Source organism: Fukomys damarensis, unplaced genomic scaffold (genome assembly GCF_012274545.1).
Source record: "Fukomys damarensis isolate Sample0158 unplaced genomic scaffold, DMR_v1.0_HiC HiC_scaffold_33, whole genome shotgun sequence".
Classification (NCBI taxonomy): domain Eukaryota; kingdom Metazoa; phylum Chordata; class Mammalia; order Rodentia; family Bathyergidae; genus Fukomys; species Fukomys damarensis.
Genome location: NW_022900945.1, coordinates 1351638 through 1374912, shown reverse-complemented (window position 1 = coordinate 1374912; position 23275 = coordinate 1351638). Strand labels below are relative to the sequence as shown.

The window sequence follows — 23275 nt, the reverse complement described above, 5'->3', positions numbered from 1 at the left end:
GCCGCGGCCCGCCGGGCGCACCTTGAGGAGGGCGGCCACCGCCTCCTGGGAGGCACCGCGAACGTCCTCGCCATTCACCGCCAGGATCTGGTCACCCTGCGTCAGCCGCCCATCCAGGTCCGCAGCCCCACCCTTCACGATGTCGGAGACGAACACTCCGCGGCCTGAACTGTGGGGGGAGGAAGGCGGCCAGCAGCTGCTCACCTCAGACTGCCTCTGCCCGCCGCCCTTATCACTTCCGGTCCTACTTCCTTCTTAGCAGGATAAGTCTGCTGGAAGCCGGGGCTCAGCGTGTGAGCCTGGCCCAGCCTCCCTCTGCCCGCAGCTCCGGCCCCGAGTTTGTTCTCAGTTACTGCCGCTTGGGCGTGTGCAAAGGACACTGGGTCTCCTGTAAGCGAGGGCAGCCACGTACAGGGCAGATATGTGTAACTGGGTGCCACCCCGTGCTATGTGACTTCCCCTCAGTTTTGTTTTCTTTGATCCCATTGTTCTAACTCGCTATACCTCAGCAATGGATCTCTTAGTTTCACTCTGCTTTGCTTTCATGCTAAGCGTGCACCAAACCACACTGAATGGGAGTCCACGCCATCTTGGTGGTGTCAGCCACAGAAGTGACAAATGCAGCAGGACATGGTCCCTGAGCTATGCCCAGCTCCACAGACCTTTATCAGCTTCCTCCTTTTTATGGCTGCATACTATTCCATGGACCCATAATTTCACTTATTACTAACCTATTGATGGGTGTATAGGTTACTTCCATTCTTTGGCTACTGTAAACAACGGGCAATAAACATCTGTAAGTATAGCTTAGAATAATTTCCAAGTCATGGATTGGTAGCCAAAGGGGACTGTGTGTCTCAGTAAGCAAAACCAGGCAATCTTTAAGCTGATGTCTGACTTACTTCACTTGATATTGTGGTCTCAAGTGCACCCATTTTCCTGAGAATGCCTCAGGTTTACCTCCTCTGTGGCAGAGCATGGAGTTGTTGTGTGAGCTAGTATCTCTGGGGTAGCTTTATTTAAGGACAACTTCTGCCCGGAGGAGGCTGTGTTCGTCCAGACAGCTTTAATTCGGTGTGGATAGAGGCCCCCCAGCCTCACAGGCGCCCTCTGAATTCTCAGCTTCATCAACCCAACCCTGGTGCCGGGTGGGGCCGGGCTTTGTTAGGCGGCACCGCCCACCCTTGCCTCTCTCCTTACCGCTTCCCGACAATGCTGAGGCCCAGCCCGCGGCCAGCCTTCTTGTGCAGGTCCACCGGCAGGACCTCCAGGCCGCCCTCGTCCCGGAACACGGCCAGCCGCACCTGCTGCGGGGTCTGCCGCAGGGCCGCGACAGCTTCCTCGTGATTGCAGCTGCGCAGGTCCATGCCGTTCACCTGTAAGAGTGGCACCGAGCGGGCAGAGGGGCCCTAGAGGCCCTGACACTGCCCGAGGCACAGAGCTGGGCACTGTGGGAGGGGAACGTGAGTGTCGGGCACGTTCGAGGCCTCGCTGCCCAGACCCTGGTCCTCCTGGTTGTGCGGCCGCTCCTCTGAGCCCCGCCGGGTGCCGGCTGCACGTATTTTAGATCTCCCCTCACTGATCAACGTTTACGGCGATTTCTGTGCAGTGAGAACATGACGCTGTGTCCTCGTGCACCTCAGCACTGGGTCTGGCGCTGTGTGACTCCGGCTCTTCCCCAGAGTCAGGACGACCACAAGAGGGGAGCGTTGTGAACCAGCCAGGGCAGCACAGCTACAGACCCTCAGGACAGAGGACTCCAGGCTGCAGAAGTGGCCAGGATGGGACGAGGCTGTGCGAAGTTAGGGGAGCGTTTTGAGGGGGCTCTGGTGATGTGCCTCTTACTACCATAAAAACATTTTAAATGTAAACATTAGGGTATTTTGTGACCGCCCCTGACACACCAGCTCTCTGAAATACACTTTTTTCACCCAGCACAAACCGTCACATTTCTGGAACAAAACATTTTGTGGAAAAATCACAGAGGCCAGGTGAGGGCAGGGCAAAGCAGGGCCTGTCTTGTATAGCGCTGCTGTATCAGTTAAGTGCACTTTTTGTGAGACAGTGTTTCCAGGCTGGTCTCAAACCCCTGGGCTCAGGGGCCTCCCTGCCTCAGCCTCCTGAGGGCTGTTCCCAGCACATGCCACCAGGCCTGGTTGTGAAGTGCACAGCTCCACAGGTTCTGACACACTCGTATGTAACCATATTAATGGAAACGTAGTTTCAGATGACATTACAGGACAAGGTATGGACTGTGTCAGGGCGTGCGTGCATGTAAACTACTCATCTCAGTGAGCCGAGCATAACAAAAATGGATGAGAAGTCAGGAGAAGAAACAGGTCCCAGCCCTTCCCACTTCCGGCCTGAACAGCGCTAAGCAGCTGTCCAGAGCCGCCATCCCTATCCTCACCCAGGAATCGCCCAGCACGCAGCGCCGAGGCCTGCGCAGGCCTCGGTACCTCGCACCTCTCCCTTTCCCTCTGGTCTGCGGTTTTGGCCCTTGGAGAGACCTCAGTTCTGGGCCTGGGAAGCCAGAGAGCCACCGAGGGGAGAAGGGCATCGGTGATGTCACTCAAGGTGGCCACCGTGGGCTGTGTGGAGCGGTTGGGCAGAAGCCCAGGCTTTGGCGCTTTCGAAAGGCTTTATGGTCTTGCCAAATGAGAAGCAACTTGACAGCATCAAGCTCAGCGGTTCAGTTTTTTTTTTTTTTCTAAATCTGCAGCGCTGGGGATCAAACCCAGGACCTTGTGCTTGCCAGGCAGGCACAGAATCTGTTGTGATTTTAAAGCAGTGAGTCGATGAACCTGCTTTAGTAAGAAGACACACCGTGTGGCCCACTGTTTGGGGGAAGGAGCCCCGCCGGTTCACTCTGGAGCAGGAGGCAGCCACTCTGGCCTGGGGGTCGGGGTCAGCAGGGGAGCCGTGCGCGGTGCAGAATCAAGCTTGAATTACGCACCTCTAAGATCTGGTCTCCGGCCCAGAGCCTCCCGTCTCGGGCTGCCGCTCCTTCCCCGTAGACCTCATGCACAATGATAGCATCCTGCAAAAGAAGCCCATTCGTCGCTCCTGGGGTAAGCGACCAGACGGAGTGGCCCGCGCAGGCCCACAGTGCTCCTCCTGCCGGTCTCCTGCGGGCGCACACACCGCTATCCCTGTGGGTCTTGGCCAAGTCTCCCTTCGGCCAGCGCCTCGGTGGCTCTGCACTGCCACTGGGCGGGCACGCGCCGTGACGGGAGGGGAGCTGGCTCACTCTCATTTACACCTCAGGTGTGTGCGGAACCCGTCTCAGGGAGGATGGGGAGAGGAGAATCAGGCCGGGGCAAATCCCACCTCGGAGGTTAAAGAGTAGCTTGTATCCCTCCAAATCTGTCCTCATCCCGTGCCATGTGACCGGGAGAACACACCGGTGAAGCAGGCATCAGCAGCCCCGCCTGGAGGACGCGGGGCCGACCGGTTTCGGGGTGCCTGTCGGGCCGAGCGGTGCTCTGCCTCCACCCAGAGCGCAGAGCTTCAGCAGTACGCGCACAGGAAGTACAGACAACGCTGAAAAGCCTCTCGAAGAAACAGCAAGTGAGGCAGGAAAAACTCAAATATTCCGCAGAGAAGCAACACCGGCAAGGTGAGGTCTAGCTCAGGGCTGCTTTGACTTTAAAATAAAGCTAAGGTAATGAGACGTTTTGTATAAAAATATATGACTTAAGTAACGATAAAATGGGCTTGGGCTGGGGGACTGCTCGCCAAGGCAAACAGTCCTCATGAAACGGACGGCACGGAGCTCACCAGAAGGGGAGCAGCACAGCAAAATGCCTTATCAAATGTGCCCGGCTTTCTACCTGCTCACCGAGAAAACATCCAGTGGCTCACACTGCTGCAGTCCTGCTCTGAAACCGCCAGGCGCAGTAAGACTGAGCCACAGCACGCAGCGGGGCCAGGGCGGAAGCGGGGCCGCCTGGGAACAGGAGAAAGGCGGCGGCCACAGCGCAGGCACCCGCGCCTGCTCCGACCCGCATGCTGGCGGTTGCCTGCGCGCTCCAGTGCAGACGGGAAGTATCAGAGTGCCGCTGTCCACGGGACCTCCGCACCATGAGTGAATTACATTGGTATTCGGGCCAGGGCACGCATGGCTCCGTGGGACAGCTCATACTCAGCAGGCTCGAGGCACCGGGTTGATCCCAGCAGCAAACTAAATACACAGGACGATATTAAATCAGGTACTGAGCAAATGCAGCTGTGAAACCTGGACAGAGCGACAATGCTCGCAGGTCTGCCGTCCCTAGGCCTTCTCAGGACGGACGTCCACATCTTTCAGCCCTATCCCACAACCCAGCGACCTCCACACGGGGAAATTCCAGAAACAGAGAGCGCCAACGCCCTTCCACTGCTGTCCCTCCACAGAGATGCCAGGACCGGAAGGGTAGAGCAAGCACAGGGACTAGGGCTCGCGCTGATAAACCGTCCTTGCCAGAGAATAATGAGCACAGCCACTCACAGAACAATACTGAAGCCTTGCTCCTTAGAAAACAGGCAAAAATAACCAGAAGAGCCTCGTGGATTTCAAGTTCTGGGAAGCCTGGAGAGGGTTTCCATAGTGACCACCTGGAAAGCGTGCCTCGCACGGGCGCTCCAGCAGTCACAATCTACCCGTGTCTGTGCAGGCTCTGACCTGGGCCTCGCCGCCGCTAGGGGTGGCCAGCAGGTCCCCTCTTGCCAGCCGGTGTCACGGATTCCTCGGAGTAACGTGAAACGGGTTCCACACTGAGTCACTGCCTCTCTGTACTTTTTGGTGGTTCTGGGACTGAACGTAAGAGGTGCTGAGCCCCATCGCCAACCCTGGCTGGCCTGGAACTTGCCGTTCTGCCTCAGCCTGCCCAGTAGCTGGAATTACAGGCGCGTACCGCCATACCCAGCTGGGCTTTCTTTTTCCCCTCCCACCCTCACCGCCACTCTCCTCTCCTGTCTTCTTTGGTTCTGGTTTACACAGATGTCCTCCCAAAGCCTCCTGCCATCACGGGTGAGGCTCCAGGAAGGTGACTCGATCACGGGGCTCACCGCCGACGTGCTGATGGGATGGAGGCTGCTCAGAAGAGATGGCTTACTGGGGTGTGGCCCGAAGGGCTCGTCTCCTTTCCCAGCTCCTCCTCGACTCTTCCCGTTTCCTGCCGTGAGGAGAGCGGCGTTCCTCCACCAGACCCTTCTACACGCTGCTTCTGCTGGAGCCTGCGGAGCATGCAAGGACTGAGCCGTCTGACCGTGAGCCAAAACAAACCTCTCCTGCTTTACCTTGTGGGGGTCCGGTTTCTGGTCCGAGCACATGGCAAGTGACTTCTTTTCTTGTTTTCTGCACCATCCTTTCTCTGCCTTGGAGTTAGCCAAACACAGACGTCTCTTCCTTTAAGTGGCAGGTATCTGGTGTTTTGTCCCAGTACGAAGTAGCAGGGGAGTGGGAGTGGGCCTGTGGCTGTGACTACATATGGCTCAGAACCCTCAGAACCGGCGTGCTGGAGGTGTCTGGGGATGCAGCTGGGGCAAGCAGCCCTAGAGTGCTAGGAGCTGAGCCTGATGTGAGGGTCTGGTCAGAGGTCGGAAATCAGAATGCTGACCAAAGGGCAGATGGGAAAACTGGGCTCAGTTTCAGGTGGGAACAAGGAGCCCGTTCCCAGTTGGACTCAAGACCACGTGTGCTATGCTCTGGCAGAAAATGTCCACATTTTGCTGATGTCCTGAGACTTTATGGGGACGGAGATTAAAGGTAATTCATTTGGGGGAGGAAATTTCAAGGCAGCCCCAAATTCACTCTGCAGCACGGGCACTGACAGGTAGGTCTACACTGAGAATCAAGAACAGACTGTATAGCTGAGTAACTGTAAAAGATTTTTGAGTTTTACTAGAAATGAAGCTCCTGTACAGTTGGAGCAGAAGAGAATTTACTTGCTGACAAAATTAGCATTAAAAAGAAACCAGGTGGGCTGGGGATTTAGCTCAGTGGTTCCGGCACCTGCCTTGCAAGCAGAAGGACTTGAGTTCGATCCCCGGTACCAAAAACAAACAAACAAAAAGAAACCGGGTACTTCACGTGATGCTACAGAGGATGCTCCGAGGGCCTCGGGGGAATCCACAAGGCCTCACCTCTCCCTCTGCAGGCTCCTGGGTGGAAGAGGGAATGATGCTGAGAAGACAGCTGGGGAATTCTGCTGAAGAAAGGTGATGGCTCAGCCGTCCAGGCACTCAGAAGCCACTGCAGCCACAGGTCGAGGGGGCCTGGCTACTGCTGGAGTCTGCAGCAGACCCTGGTGTCAGGCACACAGCACTGCTTTATGGGAATGCTGAACGAGAGTTACAGAGTCATGCAAGCTTCCCCCAGACTTCAGAGGAAGCCCTGGGAGGCCAAGCAGTGTCCCTGAGAGGGCAGCGTGGGAAGCTGTGAGAGGGAAGCCAGAGCTGCAGCAGAGAGCCAGGAAGTTGGAGAAGCCAGGAACGTGGAGCATCTGCTGCGGAAAGCTGCAGGCCGTGAGCAGAGCTGGCCAGAGGGAACCCAGGAAGGCTTCGACCACGGGCAATGCAGCCACCCCAGCCCTTGGAGTTTGCATCTTGCCGCAGCCACCCTGGGTGCTGGATGTGGAGCTGTAGGATTCAAGTTTGCCCTGCTGGGCTTTGGTCTTCTTTGCCCCACTTCCTTTCTGTTCCCCTACTTCTCCTTTTGGAATGGGAATATCTTTGTTGGTGGCGTTTAAATTTCTTTCTGATTTTCACTGGGCTCACAGCTAAGCACTTGCCTTAAGTCTCAGAAGGGACTTTGGACTTGGGCTTCTGAGCAATGCTGGGACTGTGAGGACCGGTAACTCCCAAGGATGGCTCAAGGCACAGAGATGTGCACGAGACTTGGGGCCAGTGGTGGGTGTCACGATCTGATCTGGACATCCCTCAAGCCTGTGCACTTAGGAAGGCGGCTGGACCAAGGGGTGGTAGAGGTGATTTGCTGGGGGCACTGGTTGGAAGAGCTGGTCCTGGCATGGCCTGGAAATTGGATCCTTCCCTGGCTCCACCCTTGCATCCTCTTCCTGCTTCCTGACCAGGACGATTCTGCCTGCAACTGGCCCACCCCACAAGGACTCAAACTTCTAAAACCTGAGCCAAAACGAGCTTCTCCCACTTTAGTTGTGGGTACCTGATGCTCAGTCCTGGTAACAAGGAAAGTGACTGAGGGAGCAAGGCGCTTTCTGTTCTTCCTCTTCTTGGGCCGGGGACTGAACCTAGAGTCTTTGTACTGAGCTACATCCCTATCATTTAATGAGACAGCATCTCACTAAGCTACCTAGATTGGACTCAGATTTGTGATCCTCCTGCCTCAGCCTCCCAGAGTGCTGGTGTTACAGGTGTGTCCCCACTCCTGGCTCTAAAGCATTCTTTTCTTTCATACATAAAAAGGTAGCCTTGGGCTGGGGATTTAGCTCAGTGATTCTGCCGCCTGCCTTCCAAGTGCAAGGACCTGAGTTCAATCTCTGGTACCAAAAGGAAAAAAAAAAAGGTAGCCTTAAGTAATTGCAGAGAGTCGTCTTTTCCCTTCTGATTGTCTTTCTCCAATTTGCTTAGTTCCTCTCACAGGACGTGCTGGGTACTGTTCCTGCAGGCTCGGTTCCTCTCACAGGACGTGCTGGGTACTGCTCCTGCAGGCTCAGTTGCTCTCACAGGACGTGCTGGGTACTGTTCCTGCAGGCTCAGTTCCTCTCACAGGACATGCTGGGTACTGTTCAGGCTCGGTTCCTCTCACAGGACGTGCTGGGTACTGTTCCTGCAGGCTCGGTTCCTCTCACAGGACGTGCTGGGTACTGTTCCTGCAGGCTCGGTTCCTCTCACAGGATGTGCTGGGTAGTGCTCCTGCAGGCTTGGTTCCTCTCACAGGACGTGCTGGGTACTGTTCCTGTAGGATCACAGTTGTGCACACCAATGCACAGGATGTTCCAGCCACAATTAACTGGGAGTGCAGTGGTCCTGACCCTAGTGAGCCAGGCACAGAGACCTGGTGCCAGGTGGGGATGGGGCTGGTGGGAGGATGGGGAGAGGCAGTGCGGCTAGAGTTCAGAGGCCCAGAGGCTGTAAGGTGGGCACTAAAGATGCAGTGCGAAGGGCTTGGAGCGGTGAAGGCAGAGGGAGGCCTTCCGCAGGCCACCCTGGGGCAGCACTAGTCACCGCCCAGGACCTGGCTAGAATCCACACTTGTTTCCTCTTCTGTAATGGAGAGGACACAGCCCCCTTCCTCTGGGGCTGTGAGGGGCAGAGAGCACATGTCAGTTACGCCTCTGAGAGCTCGAGGCTGGAAGCAAATCCTCAGCAGCATGGGAACAAAGTGCTGCTTCAGGTGCAGCAAAGTGGCCAGGATGGCAAGCAAGGAGAGGCCAGGACCTGCCCGGGGACGTGCAGGGCCAGGGGTGGCGGCACAGTGTAGACAGGAGAAGGAGAGTCCTGACCGCTCTCTTCAGCAGGGCAGCAGATCTCCCGCCTCCCCTGAGTGCCTCCCCTAGCCTGAGAAAACCATCACCGCCCAGCCCATTGCTAAGACCTGAGGTTCTGGTCCTGGCCAGGCTGGGGCTCCTGGCTCTGTGTGGAGCCATGGCTTTGGGCCAGGCAGGAGCCCCTCTCACCCCGCTACTTGTCTGCACTGCATTTGCTCCCTGCCACGCGGCTCCAGGCAGCAGAGCTCCCCAGCAGATCCACTGAAAGGCCGGCTGGGTACACGGCCAGACCACTCAGAAACACAGGCGGAACTGCGGCGTCAGGAGGGACCTCAGGGCGTTTGCAGCAAGCCTGGCACCTGGGGCACAGCTCAGGCCCCGAACCACCAGCCAGGGCAGTAAGCTGGGGTCAGGCATAGGTACTGCTGCCTGCCCGCCCAGCTCCGTGGAATCCTTGGCGTCCTGGGGACAGGGACAGGGAGGCGCTGCAGAACTCCAGCAGAGCAAGGTCTGCTTTCGGAACGGTCCCTTAACACCCAGCAGGATCACAAGTTCAAATGCAGCCTAGGCAACCTAGCCAGAACCTATTTCATGATAAAGTTTTACAAAGGGCTGGGAGGTAGCTCAGCACACCCGGGGTCCAATACCCAGTACTGCACATCAAGCAAGCAAGCCAGCACTCAGTGGACTAGATGGAGGGAATACCGAGGAAAGGAAACTCCAGAAAAACCGGAAAGCTGGACAGAACGTGGACACTCAGTGCCCAGGCCCCGCAGCTGCCCCGGGTCACTCACCAGCGGCGTGTCTCTTCCTCCCACGATGCTGATCCCCAGCCCGGAGTGGCCCTTGGAGATCTCTATGAGCATTTCCTGGCCCGGGATGATGGGGCACATGGCAGGGTCCACGGACAGAGGCACCTGAGGGCCACCTGGGGGCGAGGGCACAGGTGAGGACGAGTGGCTGGGTGCCCCGCTGCCCGCTCCCCCACGTCGGTGAGGGCTGCCCGGAAAGGCTGTGAGCTTGAATGTAACTAAAAGCCAGCAGGGAGAAGTAAGTGGCTCGGTGACTGGTACAGGAAAGCAAGTCATAATGGGAACAGGCTTGGATGGTACAAGATTCTGAGTTACAGAACACTAATCGAGAAGAAGCACAGATGCTCTCTCTTCCTTCCCCCTTCCTTTTTTCACGCTGCTGGGTTGAACCTCTGGCCTTGGAGCTGGGCTCATCCCAGACTCGCTTTGTTTGGTTTGGTTTGGTTTTTTGAGATGAGGTCTTGCCAAGTCACTAATTTGATCAGGCCAAGCTCAAACTTGCAGTGCTCCTGCCTCTGCCTCTCTAGTGCTGGGATCATAAGCGTGGCCCCCACTTACTTAAATATTTTCAGTTATAGCATGTTATGTGAATTAAGATGCCTAAAGGATTTAATGAAGTATGATATAACTGAAAATAACTACTTAAAGTCTACCTCCCAGTGGACTAGCTGAGCGCTGGTGACCACAGGTCTGTGACCGATGTGTGAGCTTTCCCAGGCAGGACTTTGCCTGCATGCGCGGAGCCCTAGGTTCCATCCTCAGTACTGCAAAATCGGAAGGCAAGAAAAAAGAGACAAAAGAGAATTCAGGTGGAAGCCACCTCAAGAGCCACATGCAGCTGTCACAGCAGGGCTCGGCCCGAGACAGCCCTTGGCCAAAATGGCATTTAAATTTTCAAATGGGAAAAAATCAGAAGAAACTATTTTGAGACATTTAAAACTTATATGAAATTCAGAAGCCAGTGTCCACAAAGCAAAGCCATATTGGAACACAGCCCACAATTCTTTCACTCAGTGGGCTCTGTCACCACTCCGGTCACCGCTCCAGGCCCCACACTGCATGCGGAGTTTAGTAGCTGCAACAGAGACTGCTCCGTGGCCCAGCCCGGCACATCCATGGGGTTGTCTGTGGAGGACAGGGAACAGGCTTGGGGTCGGCCTGCAAGCTCCGCTCTAAGCAGTGACAAAGGAGCCAGGTTTGTAGGGGCACAGAGTTGGATTTGGGTTCTTACCGCAGAGATCCATTTGGGGTGATCAAAAACCAAGGTGAACACTTAAATTTAAAAGAATCATTCTGGTAAAAGACACACCGACACGAATCCCCATAAATAACCCCTCGAATAATCATGCACACTCATCCCATCGCCCTTGCCACCTTCTGCAGCAGCTCTGCAGTCCTCTTTCCTGGGGGTCTTTACGAGTCTGGTAAAAATACAGTGAATGTGGCCGCCAAGAGCTATCCAAGGAAAGGCAGCTCGTAACACACGATGCTGTGTCCTCACGCACCTCAGTCACTGGATCTGCGACTTCTGGCTCTTCCCCAAAGGCAGGATAGCCACGAAGGGAGATGTTCTGAATCGATTCAGGACATGGAGGCCACCAGGACAGCACTGTCCCGTCCACACGCAGCTGTTACCCTAACAGCCTCCCTCGTGGGGAAGAACAGGGATTTAGGGCCACGGGCCTCAGTAACAACAAACCCCACCACATTAGAACACTGAGTTGCCAGCCTAAACTGCTTCTAGATCCTTTTGCAGCACATGTACTCCACACTGTTTCCTATTCATTTATAGTTTCAAGGGCGCTTTGAAAGGTCTGCGCTGCTTTATAAGCGGTGAGCTGGTGCTCCTGAGGGGAAAGAAAGTGCAGTGAGGGCGTTGCCAGCGACACCGCTTTCCTCCTCCCTGTGCCCTCTTGCCAGTCCTCTGTGGTGATTTCCTGCGCAGAATCCAGGCTGGAGCCTGGCTCAGACCAGGTGTCCAGGCAGAGTCTGGGAAGAGGATGAACACAGGACTCAAACTTCAGACTGAGTTGTGGGGTGGGGAGCTCCTGGTGAAGGCAGGCACGGCCAGTGCAGGCCATGCGGTCTCTGTCACAGCTACTTATCGGCCTGTCACAGTGAGGGCAGCCATGGACAACACACAGGCAAACGAGAGTCTCAATAAAACTTTATTTGTGGGCACTGAGATTTGAACTTCATATAATTTTGTATGAAATATGCTTTTGAATTTTCTCAATCTTTAAGAACGTGGAAACCACTTGAAGGTCACAGACCAAACAAAAACAGGTGGTGGGCATCATTTGGTGCACGGGCCATAGTTCCCGGATCACATTAATCACGTATTCTACCATCAATCCAGGGCTTTAGATCACACCGACTTTCCAAACCTTTTATAAGGAGTTAACATGTATGAAAAGCATATGAAAGAGAAACACCCCGCCGAATTAATGCAGGGGTAAGCTCTGCCACTGGCCAGGTGGGCTTTAGGGAACCCACTCCTCAGTGATTAATACTGCATAACCACAAGGTGGAAAAGCCCCTTCCTCACTGTGAGGTTCTATTTCAAAACTGCCATCAGCATAATTGCCCAGCCAGGGCTTTAAAGGCAGAAGTAGAACACGAATGCCGCTTTCTGCAAGCTCTGAAAAGAATTCTCCAAGTAGCTTCATCTACGTACACAGAGGACACCGTCACAGGCGTCCGTGAGCTACGGAAGAGGAGGGCCGGGGAGCCAGGTGTCACAAGTTGGTTCTGCCAGGGAAGGGACCGTACCGTAGCTTGCGACGGCAGCCTCTGCCGTGGGGCACGACGGGACCTCCTGAGAGCCCAGTGAGGCGCTGGTCCAGTGGCTTTGCTCTCGCATCTCACTGGCGTCCTGAGAAAGGAAGCAAAAGTGTGAACGTCGAGGAGGAGAGAGGCGAGAGCGGACTTCACCGGCCGAGTTCTCGCCAGAGCTAGGTGAGCTCCGGCAGCGTCTCTGGGGGAAAGGTGGGTGCTCCCCCACTGCGGGCGTGGTCACAGCGGGGAGGGACCAGGGACCGGCAGAGCCTCATTGTAGCCCACGTGGGAAGGAGAACACTCTCCCAGTCTGCTTCGTGCTAGGCATAGGGTGGTGTCGGGCTCTCCTGGGGCCACTGAGCACAGGAGAGGGCAGGAGGGGACAACGGAAGCCCACGAAGTGCCTGCCTGCCGCCCTTCACACCGGGCCCAGGGACCGCAGGACCCCACACGCGTGTGACGACTGAGAGCACAGGCGCGTGGGAAACTCGGGGGAGGGGAGCCTGCAGTTCAGCGAGGACGTGGGGATTTGGCTGGGCCAGCTCTGGAAAACGAACTCGTCACTCCGACCAGACCTTCAAGGGGCATCAGTATTTCCAAAGCAGTGCTAAGAAAAGCCAAGAGGATGCTGCTGGTCACCTCGTAGAGGTCAAGAAGCACAGGCAGTCACCGGCTGCTGGCTCTGGGTCTGCAGTCGGGGAGGCTGGGAGCACCAGGTGCCTGGGGGCTGAGGCCACGGCCACCGTGCAGACCCAGGACGCTGCTCTGTGCCCACCTGGGGTCTGCACAGCGCTTTCCCGCTTCCAGAACACCTCACAGCAGGAATGCACTCCACCCAGGACCCGAGTCAGATAGCATCATGCGTCCTGCCGGTAAACTGAGATGGGCGTTAGGTGATGGCTCTGGAACACAGCTCATGAGAGGCAGGCGGGAGCAGAGCCCCGGGGGAAGGGCAGGGTCGGGATGCAGGAGCCAGGCCGCTGGTCCTGGACGAGACCGGTGCCCACCGACAGGGCAGCGCAGCCTGGACTCCGATCGCAGGCTCGTGTGTGGGGAGTCATGGGCTCAAGTGGCCGGGGACGCCTGGGACAGGCTCGGCAGTCACGCCGGTCCTGGGGAAATGTCTGAGAGGCCACTGGGGACGCCGCGCTCTGAGGAGTCAAGTGTCAGGGGCTCAGGACCCAGCACCCGAAGGTGTGAGTCATGTGACCCTGAGCAGGTGCTTGGACCCCTCAGACCGCAGATTCCTCACTCACAAAACAGAAAGGAAAAACACCGGGTGTGGTGGTGCACACCCGGCATCCCAGCGCTCAGGAGGCCGAGGCAGAACTGCAAGTTCAAGGCTGGCGTGGGATGCACAGTGAGTTCAGGGTCAGCCTGAAGTACATTAGCGAGACCCTGTCTCAGACAAAAAAACGTGAAAAAGAAACTTTTTTAAAGAAAGTAACAGCCCTTAGTGTTGTGCCAGGGTGAAGGCAGGCTCTGGACGGTGCCGGCAGTGACTGCACTCACGGTCCCCACCCGCTCCCTCCCCAACTTCCTGCTCCCCAGGCAGCCTGGCTGCATGGCGCAGGCGCAGGCTTGGGCACCTGCCCGCTCTCCTACTCGGTCCCTCACACCCAGAGCGACAGGCCACCCTCAGAGCCGGGGCCCTCGGGCCGCAGATTCTGGACTTCAGGTCTCCGAGCCCCGAGCCCCGGGGGTTTCAGAGCCAGCAGGTGAGACTGCCGGAAGGCGCTGAGGTCCAGGGGCCCTGGAGTGAAAACTCCCGGCCGCTGCACACACATGCGTCGCACTGCTGTTTGCTGCTGTGGCCCAAGCGGTTCCCTGGGCGTGACTGGGGCTCTGCCCGGCCCGGCCTGGTAACCAGCAGGGACAGCGCGACAGAGCCCTACGGCATGGCACGGAGCACCAGGACCCGGGGCCTGGCTCGGCTCCTGCTCCGCACCGCCGTGAGACCGGGCCCAGAGGGCTGAGGCCCAGCGCACAGAGGCTGGCCACGCCTGTGCCCGACGCCAGCCGAGCTCCGTCTGCACTGTCCCCTTTCAGGGACGCTCATCCGCACGTCAGTGTCTTACGTTTTGAGGCGCCGTCTAACCGTCCCGGCCAGCCTCAACCTGGGCTCCCGTGATCCTCCCGCTTCAGCCTCTTACGTAGCTGGGATTGTGGGGTGCACCAGTATGCAGCCGAGACTCCCTGAAAGTCGCCTTTGAGCCATGGCTGCGGGCTCCGGGCCTCAGTCAGTCCCTTCCTGGAGGCAGGCAAGGCGGCAGTGGGCAGAGGGAGCCCACTCGCCTCTCACCACAGCCTGGCCCGGGTGCTGGTCATGGAGCCACAGGGTTTCATGTCTGCTCTGGGGATTGTGGACTTGCTTTAGTTTGATTTTGTTTATCCCTGTTACTTCCACTTGGAATGGAATTGTCTGGCCTGTGTAGTCTGCCTTGGGTCTCACAGGAGCCTTTGGACTTACTTTTCAGCAGTGCTGGAACCGTTGACTTTGGGCTAAATGCACCTTGCAGAATGTCCCCAAGCCTCACATGCTCAGAGGTGGGGCCCAGGGCTGCCCTGCAAGGCCACATTGTCCAACTCCCCCTTTCTCTCTGGAGAGAGCAGCTGTTTTCTGCCACCCCTGTCCACTGGACAATGCCCAGCTGGCCGTGGACTGGCCCTCCCTGAAGCACGAGTGAAGGCAAACCTTCCTGCTCAGCCAACGGGAAAGAGGGCCGGCGAGACCTGGGCACTCAGTTAACAGCCGCCTCTGCGCCAGACTGCAGCACCGCCAGCATCTGCGGCCACCTGCTTCCTCGGAGTGGCCTGCTTACTGCCTCCTGTCAGTCAGGAAACTGAGGCTTATGAAGTCGCACAGCTTGGCCAAGACCACACTCTTCACCGACGCCATGCCGGCCGTGTACACGCACGCTGTAAGCATTGTCCGAACTGGACTCTTTCCTCCTCTGCCAGGCTATGCACAGATCCTACCCGAAGTGGGGCCAACGGGATTTTAGGATAGCAGAGGGCGGGACCTCTGAGGCTGGCCATGATGTCTTAGCTTCCGGGAGTGAGGACAGCCCCACCCCCTTCCCCTGTGCAGCCGAGGGTCCTGGCACAGCTGTGCTGCTTCCTGGGCTGTGCCTGCGGCACCTGCAGACCCACGGCCCAGCAGAGCAGGCGGAAATCCCCCACAGCCGCTTCCCGCGTGACACAGCGGAGGTTACCATCCTCCCTTCCAGAAGGGGTCGTGGATGCCCCGTTCCAGAGGTGGCCCCAGGCACGTGCCACTGGGCCACACCAGGGTCTCTGTTCCAGTATGGCTGGGAGGAGCCCCTCCCGCCCGGAACCCCCTTCCATCCCGCCTGGGGGCTCGGCTCCCTCTCTAGCCCTGGAGTCTGGCCAGGCCCAACACGCTCCTGCAACATTGGCACAAGACCTTGGGTGACTTCCCGCACCCCGAGGGGCACAGAGACTCCCAGCTGCCCACACCAAGGACTGCTGGAGAGCCATCCTTGGAGGCCTGGACATCGGGATGCACAGCAGAAAGTCCCACGTTCCCTCGGGATCTGCAGCCCAGCCCCGCAGGCAGGCGCGGTTACGGGACAGGAAGGTCAGCCAGGGCTCGGGCACCGCCCAGCCTCTGCGGACCAGTTAACCACTCCCCAGTGTCCTCTGCATGACAGAGACAGCAGCGCTGGCTCAGTGAGTGGCACAGTGGGAGGCCAACCAGGATGCCACCACGCTGGGGTCTGTGACCGGCCCCAGGGCAGCACACGCAGTGCCGCAGACAGACCATGCACCGATGGGCTCGGGTGGGGCGCTGCTCACCTGTGTGGAGCGCTGGCCCTCGGGCAGGGCTTCTTCGCCGGCTCCCAGACCACCATCGTCTTCACCACTGAGAGGCTGGGCACCATGCGTGTCCTGCAGGACATGGGGAGAGAAGGCAGAAACATTATCCCTGCAACACCTGCCACACTCAGCCCTAGGCGCTGGACATGGTCTGCTCTGCTCTGGGAGTGCAAGTCAGACCCGACAATTTTGCCAGGAACTGGGACTTGGGAATGGGCTCTGTGGTCCTGGTCAATGAGGAAAAAGAAAGGTCATGGGAAAGTTATTCCTTTATCGTAAGGAAGCCACACAAGGCACCGTTCCTCCACCAGAGCCAGAAAACAGGGTGCCCATATTGCTGTCCCCAAGAACAAGGGGATCGGCCACCAGAAGGAGCCAGTGTAGTGGCTGACAGGGGCAGAGATGGGAAGACCAGGTTGGAGACAGATTCACGCGCAGTGGAGTGTGACGAGATCTCAGACCGCACTTCCCAAGAAGGCCCTGATCTCCCGATGCTCTCTGTCCTATGGCTCCTTTCCCCACAGGTCAGTACTAGCTAAGAAGCTGGACTTCGTGGTCCCACAGGATCGCTGCAGGCTGACCTGGTCATAACACGTGTGCCTCTGCTGTGCAAATCACCCTGACCACGGGCCTCGGCAGCTACCCCTCAGAGCCCATCCCGACATCCAGGAGCTGTTCTTCTCCTTTTTCCAATAAACTCCTAACTCCCCACTGGTTCATGACCTCAGTCCACGGTGTCCTGAGGCCATGGACTGGGCGCATCTGACAGCCAACAGGCGGGAGTTACTTTCCCAAGCACCACCGCCTCCATCGGTGGGCAGTGCCTCCATCCTGCTTCTCTTCTGCGGTGTGCGCCGGAGGCTGTGCTCTGCTGCTGGTTTCTGAACCGTGCACCTTGCACCAGGCCTGGCACCAGAGGCCGTCTGACAAGCACTGGCTGAACTAATGAATACAGTATTTGTTTTATGGTTTTTTCCTGCAGAACTCTAAAAATACATATTTATTATAAATGGGACATCTGGTGATAAGAGGGCCAATTACAAATTCTCAAACACCTGAGGTGTATCCTCGTATCCTCAACTGAATTACGGGGTGATAAATGCTCCAGGCAATCCACCAGAAGTTTCTTTTCCTTTTAGGGGACATAGGAAGAGAGTCATAATACACAGAGAAGCCACTTGGTACTTGTCGGGATGTTTGTTTTAAATTTCCACCACCCTGGGGTTGTGGGATGGTTTATAAGAAAACAGTGGGGATTTGAAGATATTCAGTCTCACTTGAAATTTAAGATACACAAATTAAAGCAAAAATATAGCATTCTTTCAGCTATCAAATGGAAAACAAATCAGAAAAGGAACACTCAGGATCAAGAACATTGCAGAGAAGTAGAAAAGAGAGAAGATAACTAGGATAATCTGCAGAAAAACTCCATGTATATGAATACAGATGTACACTCAAGCAAAGTGTCTGCACGCACACAGGACAGATTTTAAACTTACTCGTGGGGAGTGGACTGGGGATGGGGACCTTGTCACGATTTCCTTGTTTGCCTGATTAGAGAACAGTTAGCATAAACTGTGGCATGAGGTACATGGGACAAACCCGGAAACAAACAGGATCTGAGGAAAAGCAGGCCGGACTGGAGAACTGGCTCGAATCTCGATTTAGCCTTGCAGAATTGTACAATCTGGGCAAGGTGCTTGGAAATCTGAGTACGAGGCAGCACAGACATGCGTGTCTGCGGTGCCAGCACTCCGGAGGCTGAGGCAGAAGGACTGCAAGAGCCCAGGATTCTGAGACCACCCTAGCAGCACAGCGAGAGCCCATCTGAGGACAGCCACGTACGGCGGCCAGCACACAGCACAGTGTGCAGTACACACAGCACAGATCACAAATGACTGGGTACTGGTTCATGTATCTACTGCACTATGCTTTCTATCATTAGACACTTGTGTGTATCTACTACCATGTATCACACTTCCTGATACTATTATCTTATTAAAATCAGACTTGGCATAAAATAATATGTGGTTTCATGCCAACAATGGCACCATACATCTCACCCTGTCTCTTTCTCTCGGTCCCAGAGACTGAACCCAGAGGTTCTCGACCACTGGTGACTCCCCAGCCGTTTTGAAATTCTGTTTTGGGACGGAGTCTCACAATGCTTCACAGGCTGGCCTCAGACTTCGGTCCTCCTGCCCCAGCCTCTCGAGTGCCGGGATTACAGGCATGCAGCGCCACTCCCAGCTCCTGTCTCCTAGCTGCCTCACGTTCCTGTGTTCGATTCACCTCTGCTTCCGTTCAGCGCAGCCTTAGGAGCAATGGGCTGCTCTTTCTCTCCGCGCATGTGCACACACGCATACGTGCGTGCCGGTCCTCTGGAGAAGGGCGCAGTAAGATGTTCATACGAGGGCAGCGTCTCCCGGCAGCTCCTCTCCGGATGTCCACGGTCCCTGGGGCGCAGGACGTGTGGGCTCAGCAGTCTGCCTCAGTTACCCTGCAGACTGGTGAGTTCATGGGAAGCGTCTGCTTGTACAGCAGCAGGGCGTTAACTTTTGTTTCTAAATTTCCAGTTTTTTTGCAGTACTGAGGAACAAACCCGAGAGCCACATCCCTGGCCCTTGAGGTGGGCTCACTGTGCACCCAGATGGGGCCTGAACTAGAAAATCTCCTGCCCTTGCTGCCCTAAGGGCTGGTCTCATCCCGCACCTTCTCTTGTCTTCCTGACAGCGCTGAAGGAGCTTAGGCCTTTGCGACCCCAATTCAGGAGCAGAAGCAGGACCCTGGTGCTCACCTGCTGGAGGACTGTGAGGCAGCAAGAGAGGGTCCAAGAGCGAGGTGGGACCACACTGGCCCAGATGAGCGATGCTCCCACCCCTCTCTCTCTGTGTCCAGGGTTAGTGCTGGTTACTAATCTCACAATATTTGAAAAATGAGTGTCATAAAACCATGGAATTTTTCTTTTTTTGAGACAAGGTCTCACTATGTAGTCCAGGCTGCACTTGAACTCACTGCAGTTCTGCCTCAGCCTCCCGAGTGCTGGGATCATAGGCGTGCACTACCGTGCTGGGTGACACCATGTGTTCTGAGGAGCACTTTGGCAAGTCTTAACGGGAGGTTCCATGGGCTAGGACAGCCTCTGCAGAGGAGCTCTGGGTGATCCAGAGGCTGCCATCTAAACAGGCCTCTGCTGAGAATAAATGAAAACAGATTTTCACATGCTGGGCAGCGGGCCAGTTTAGAGGCAGCAAAGCTCTGAACAGATGAATCACTCTTTCCGGGTCAGCATTTCACCTATGCTGGGGAGGGTGGACATTAGCTCCGTGGGCCGCAGGGCAAACCCCAGCAGCCCTGACTGGACGTGTGTGTGTGTGTGTGTGTGTGTGTGTGTGTGTGTAAGTGTACACGTGCCCCCATGGAACCCAAGGACCCTTTCCTTCTGCACTGTTCAGCCACCTGAGGACAGAAGATGAGACTTTCAAGGCTCTTCTAAGAAGAGTAAGAATGAGGAGACAGCTGCGGTCACATCGATGCTTCAGCTTGGGAAGTGCAAGGGAAGGCGGGTGAAGCAGGTTAGCTCCGAAGATCTCACACCCTCGCCCAGCCTCAGGGGTCAGGGGAGAAACTGCCCGTCCCAAATGCCACCCCACACCCGCCCTGCGCGGAAGCGGCCCCCACAGAATGGGGTGTGCAGCGGCTGTGATCTCTCCCCTGCTTGTCTCCCTCCTGCCTTTCCCTGCGCGCTCTCCCTGTAACTCTCCTCTCTGCTCTCCACTTGCGAGGAGGATCGGGAGGTGGAGGCGGTGGAGGGGTGGGCGGGCAGCAGCAGTCCGGTCTCTGTGGAAGGGAGCCGGAGGCGGGGCCTGCTGGGCACACAGGCGGCACGTTGGAGGGGCCCAGGACACCGTCCAGCTGGTCCGCAGCGGGATCTCCCGGGGACACACGGCCGACACCACTGATCCAACACTGCTTCCCGTCTCCCGCCGACCCGCACACCAGCAGCCCAACGCTGGCTGCTGGCCAGGCCAGCCACCTCCTGGGCACAGGACGGCATGGGCACCCCGTCTCCCCGAGGTGCCTGTAGGCGCCGCCCAAGCCCTGGAAGAGGGACGTCGCTGCTCTGCTGCTGTCCTGCCGGGTCTCATGGCCACTGCTGTCCACGCTGTCCTCCAGGGGGGCGCCTTCATGATGTCTCCCTCCCGCGCAAGGCTGGCTCTTCTGCCTGGCTGTGTTCCTCGCGTCCTCACTAGCACGAGGCAGGAGTGTGGGTGCACAGTGTCTGTGGATTCGAGACGCCACTAGGCAAAGGAAATGAACCAAAACTGCAACTGCACCTCCCTCGAATAATGAAAATTTCTTTATTTGTAAGTAAATCTGCTGCTGCTGTAAATTCTGCCATCCGCGTATTTCCTAAATCCAACGCTCGTTTCACAACACAAAATGACTGATTCCCTCACTGCGTGTCAAGTCCACACGAGTTTCCTTCTGCAGAGCCATGTCCGCCTCCTGGACGTGACAGATCAGGTTTCTCTCTCTTACCCACAATCGTGACTGTGTGTTTATTCCCAGAGCGCAGCGCAGCGCAGCTGAAGGGGCAGCGGGGGCTGTGCTGGTGCCGCTCCCCGTGGGCAGCCTGGCCCTCGAGGCACGCCAAGGACAGAACGCGGGACCAGGGAGATGCAGGTGTGCACTGCTGTCTCCAAGCGGCCTGGCTCCCGCTCCCCAGGGTAGGGTCCGAGTCTCACCCAGCTCCACCTGTGCCTGGAGCCTCTCACGGCGCCACACTGCTGGAAACACCGGCAGCAGCTCCCAGGCCTGAAGCAGGAAGTCAAGGCTCCTCAGGTTCGAATCCTGGTCCTTCTCCTTCGATCTCGGGTTATTTTCAAATTCACCGACCGTTGTCTCCCTTCCCAGGAGTATCTGTGACACTCTTCTGCCCCTTGCACACTGGCTTTTGTTGCGTGTATGTGTGTGTGATCACAGATACATGAGTGGTATCCAGTGCTTTATTACGCATTAATGAGGACAGAAAGTGATTCGTGATTTCAAAGGTAAACATGCAGCCTTCATTTCCTAACTTTAACCTTGAAAGGAGGATTTGGTCCAACAAGAATGAAATTTAATATGACCGTTGGGAACCCAATATGGAAGAAACTCAAAGAATTAACAACAGAGCCCCCACAGGGTCCTGTCCTTATTTCACCGGATAAGAATCGCAGGAACAAAGTCAGGGCGCTGAAGCGGTATCTGGACCCCATGTGCTCACAGCACTACTCCCAACAGCCTGCCTTCCTGCCTTCACTTTTCAGTCTTGTTTTTTGAGACAAGTCTTGCTTTGTAGCCCAGGCTGGCCTCAAAGGCATGGTGATCCTCCTGCTTCAGCCTCCGGAGCACTAGAATTACAGGGTGTGCAGCCACGCCCAGTGCTTTTTGTTTTGTTTCAGTTTCCCTCCTTGTTCCCCCTTCCCCCACTGGACCCAGCCGCAGTCCGTCTTGACTCGCGGTGTTACTCAGTGTCCAGACTGAGTCTGACACAGGTTGTGCGGTGTGTTCCGAGCACGGATGAGCGATGGCAATGAGGGTGCGCTGCACACAGCAGCACAAGTGGAGCCGCGCAGGAGCAAAGAAAACGCAGAAAAAAAGAAAAAAAAAGCACTCCCAGCAGCGATTGACCTTTCTTCTAGTACTTCTGCAATATAAACAGTAAGCATGCGTTTCCTTTTGGAATTAAACAACAATTCAAGAAACAGCAGACGTGAAGGGAATGGATACTCCTCACTCAGGCTCTCCCCCAACCCAAACTCCACCGTGCTCCTAAATCCGGAGCTCCTGGGGCAAGCACTGGCACCTGGGCCACGTGACATGAAGCGGGGAGAGTCCACGCTGGCTTTGGGTTCTGTCCACAAGGCCCCTCTTCACGCGCATGCACATTCTGTACGTCTGCAACAGTCTGGGTCCAGCACCTCAGGTACGAGGCACGCAACCGGACAGCAATCTCATGCCCTCTCGGCCTCTCTCTCTCTGTCTCCTCGGTCTCTCTCTTTCTCCTGTCCACAAGCTTAGATGCAAACCAGTACTACAGCAATCTTGTTATTCTGAGTTTCTGCATTAGTAGATGAAAGCAACTATTTAGATGCAACGAGCACAGGTACTGAAGTACTCTGAAACCACAAAAGGGATAGAATTCGATCATAAAACAAATGATTGTCTATAACTTCTGGAATGTGCAGTAAAGATGGTAAGCAATGCCGCAGAGGGGAGTCCTTGGCCAGGGCCCGCCAGGTTTGAGACGCCAGCACACGTCACTCCGCACTGACACCTCGGATACTCCCTGCTTCCGTCAGGGAGGTCTGCTGGGCGGGCACACTGTGCTCGGAGCACGGAACACTGGGCTGTGCCAAGCCCGCGGGAAATGCCCAGCACTAGGACACCAGGAACCGGCTCCGAGCGCCTTACCTGGACGGAGCACGGCGAGCTGGACGGCAGCGGGGGCACGGCCATCTGCTGGATGGCGTCTTCGTTTCTGTGAGATGGAGAAAACACGAGGGTCAGGACAGGGACACACTAGGCTCTTGGGCCGAGTTACTGCGCGCCTGGGCACCATGGTGAGAACCACAGCACCACTTAGCTAAACCAATGGCTTCCAAGTGCGCAGAGCTGCCAGAAACAGAGGCCCTGCCCGGAGGGAGGCCAGGGCAGTGCCAGCCACAGCGGGAGGGAAACGGCGCCCACACCTGGAGCACGTGGCTCTGGGAGTGCGAAGGTCCTGGTATCCTCGCTGGCTGGATCCCCCATGTGCTGTGTGCGGACTCAGCCTGCTGTGTCGCCCCAGGGCAGTGGACACCCAGGGTCCTGCAGGGCCGCTTTTTCCACAGCATAAACCAAGGAAGCCCACCGAGGCAAAGACCTGAGGGCTGGGACGGCTCAGGTTCAGGGGTGGAGGGCTGCCTGGAGCGCGTGACGCCCAGTACACTCGTACACACACACCACGCTGCGGCTTCACAGCTCTCCGTGTAGAGGCAGCCCGTCTGCCCGGCCAGCGTTGAGGCCCCGTCTCAGCTCTTATCTCTCACTGACCGGATGTCGAGGGCCAGGCCCCGGTCATCCCTGCGGTCTGCTCAAGCCCGTCCTCCGGGGAGCCACGGCCCCACGCCCACAGACTGCCTGTGTCCCGTCCCCTCACGCAGCATGGCCCCTGGCTATGGGTCTGCACATCTAACCCCCGCCTTGTCTGTGCTGGTGTCTTTCGAGCACCTCAGAAAAAGGAAAAGCATTGAGCTGCTCGCACCCTCAGCTCCTGCGGCCACTGCTCCCGCCAGAGTGGACCCCACAACACCTGCCCGTTGTTCAGTGAGCCACTCAGAGCTGTCCTGAAACCTCTCGGCCAGTGGG

At 56.7% G+C, this 23275-nt stretch overlaps 1 protein-coding gene across 1 annotated transcript in view; it reads right to left on the bottom strand.

Annotated features, from left to right (window-relative positions):
• The window catches only part of Patj (PATJ crumbs cell polarity complex component), a 150568-nt gene that overhangs the window by 11750 nt on the left and 115543 nt on the right, over positions 1–23275 (bottom strand). The window contains exons 33-39 of the mRNA XM_019204676.2: positions 22340–22406; positions 15860–15952; positions 12035–12137; positions 9245–9378; positions 2957–3040; positions 1201–1376; positions 22–169 (exon numbers count right to left, since the gene is read on the bottom strand). Coding sequence (XP_019060221.1) covers positions 22–169; positions 1201–1376; positions 2957–3040; positions 9245–9378; positions 12035–12137; positions 15860–15952; positions 22340–22406 — 805 coding nt within the window. The remainder of the gene's footprint in view (positions 1–21; positions 170–1200; positions 1377–2956; positions 3041–9244; positions 9379–12034; positions 12138–15859; positions 15953–22339; positions 22407–23275) is intronic.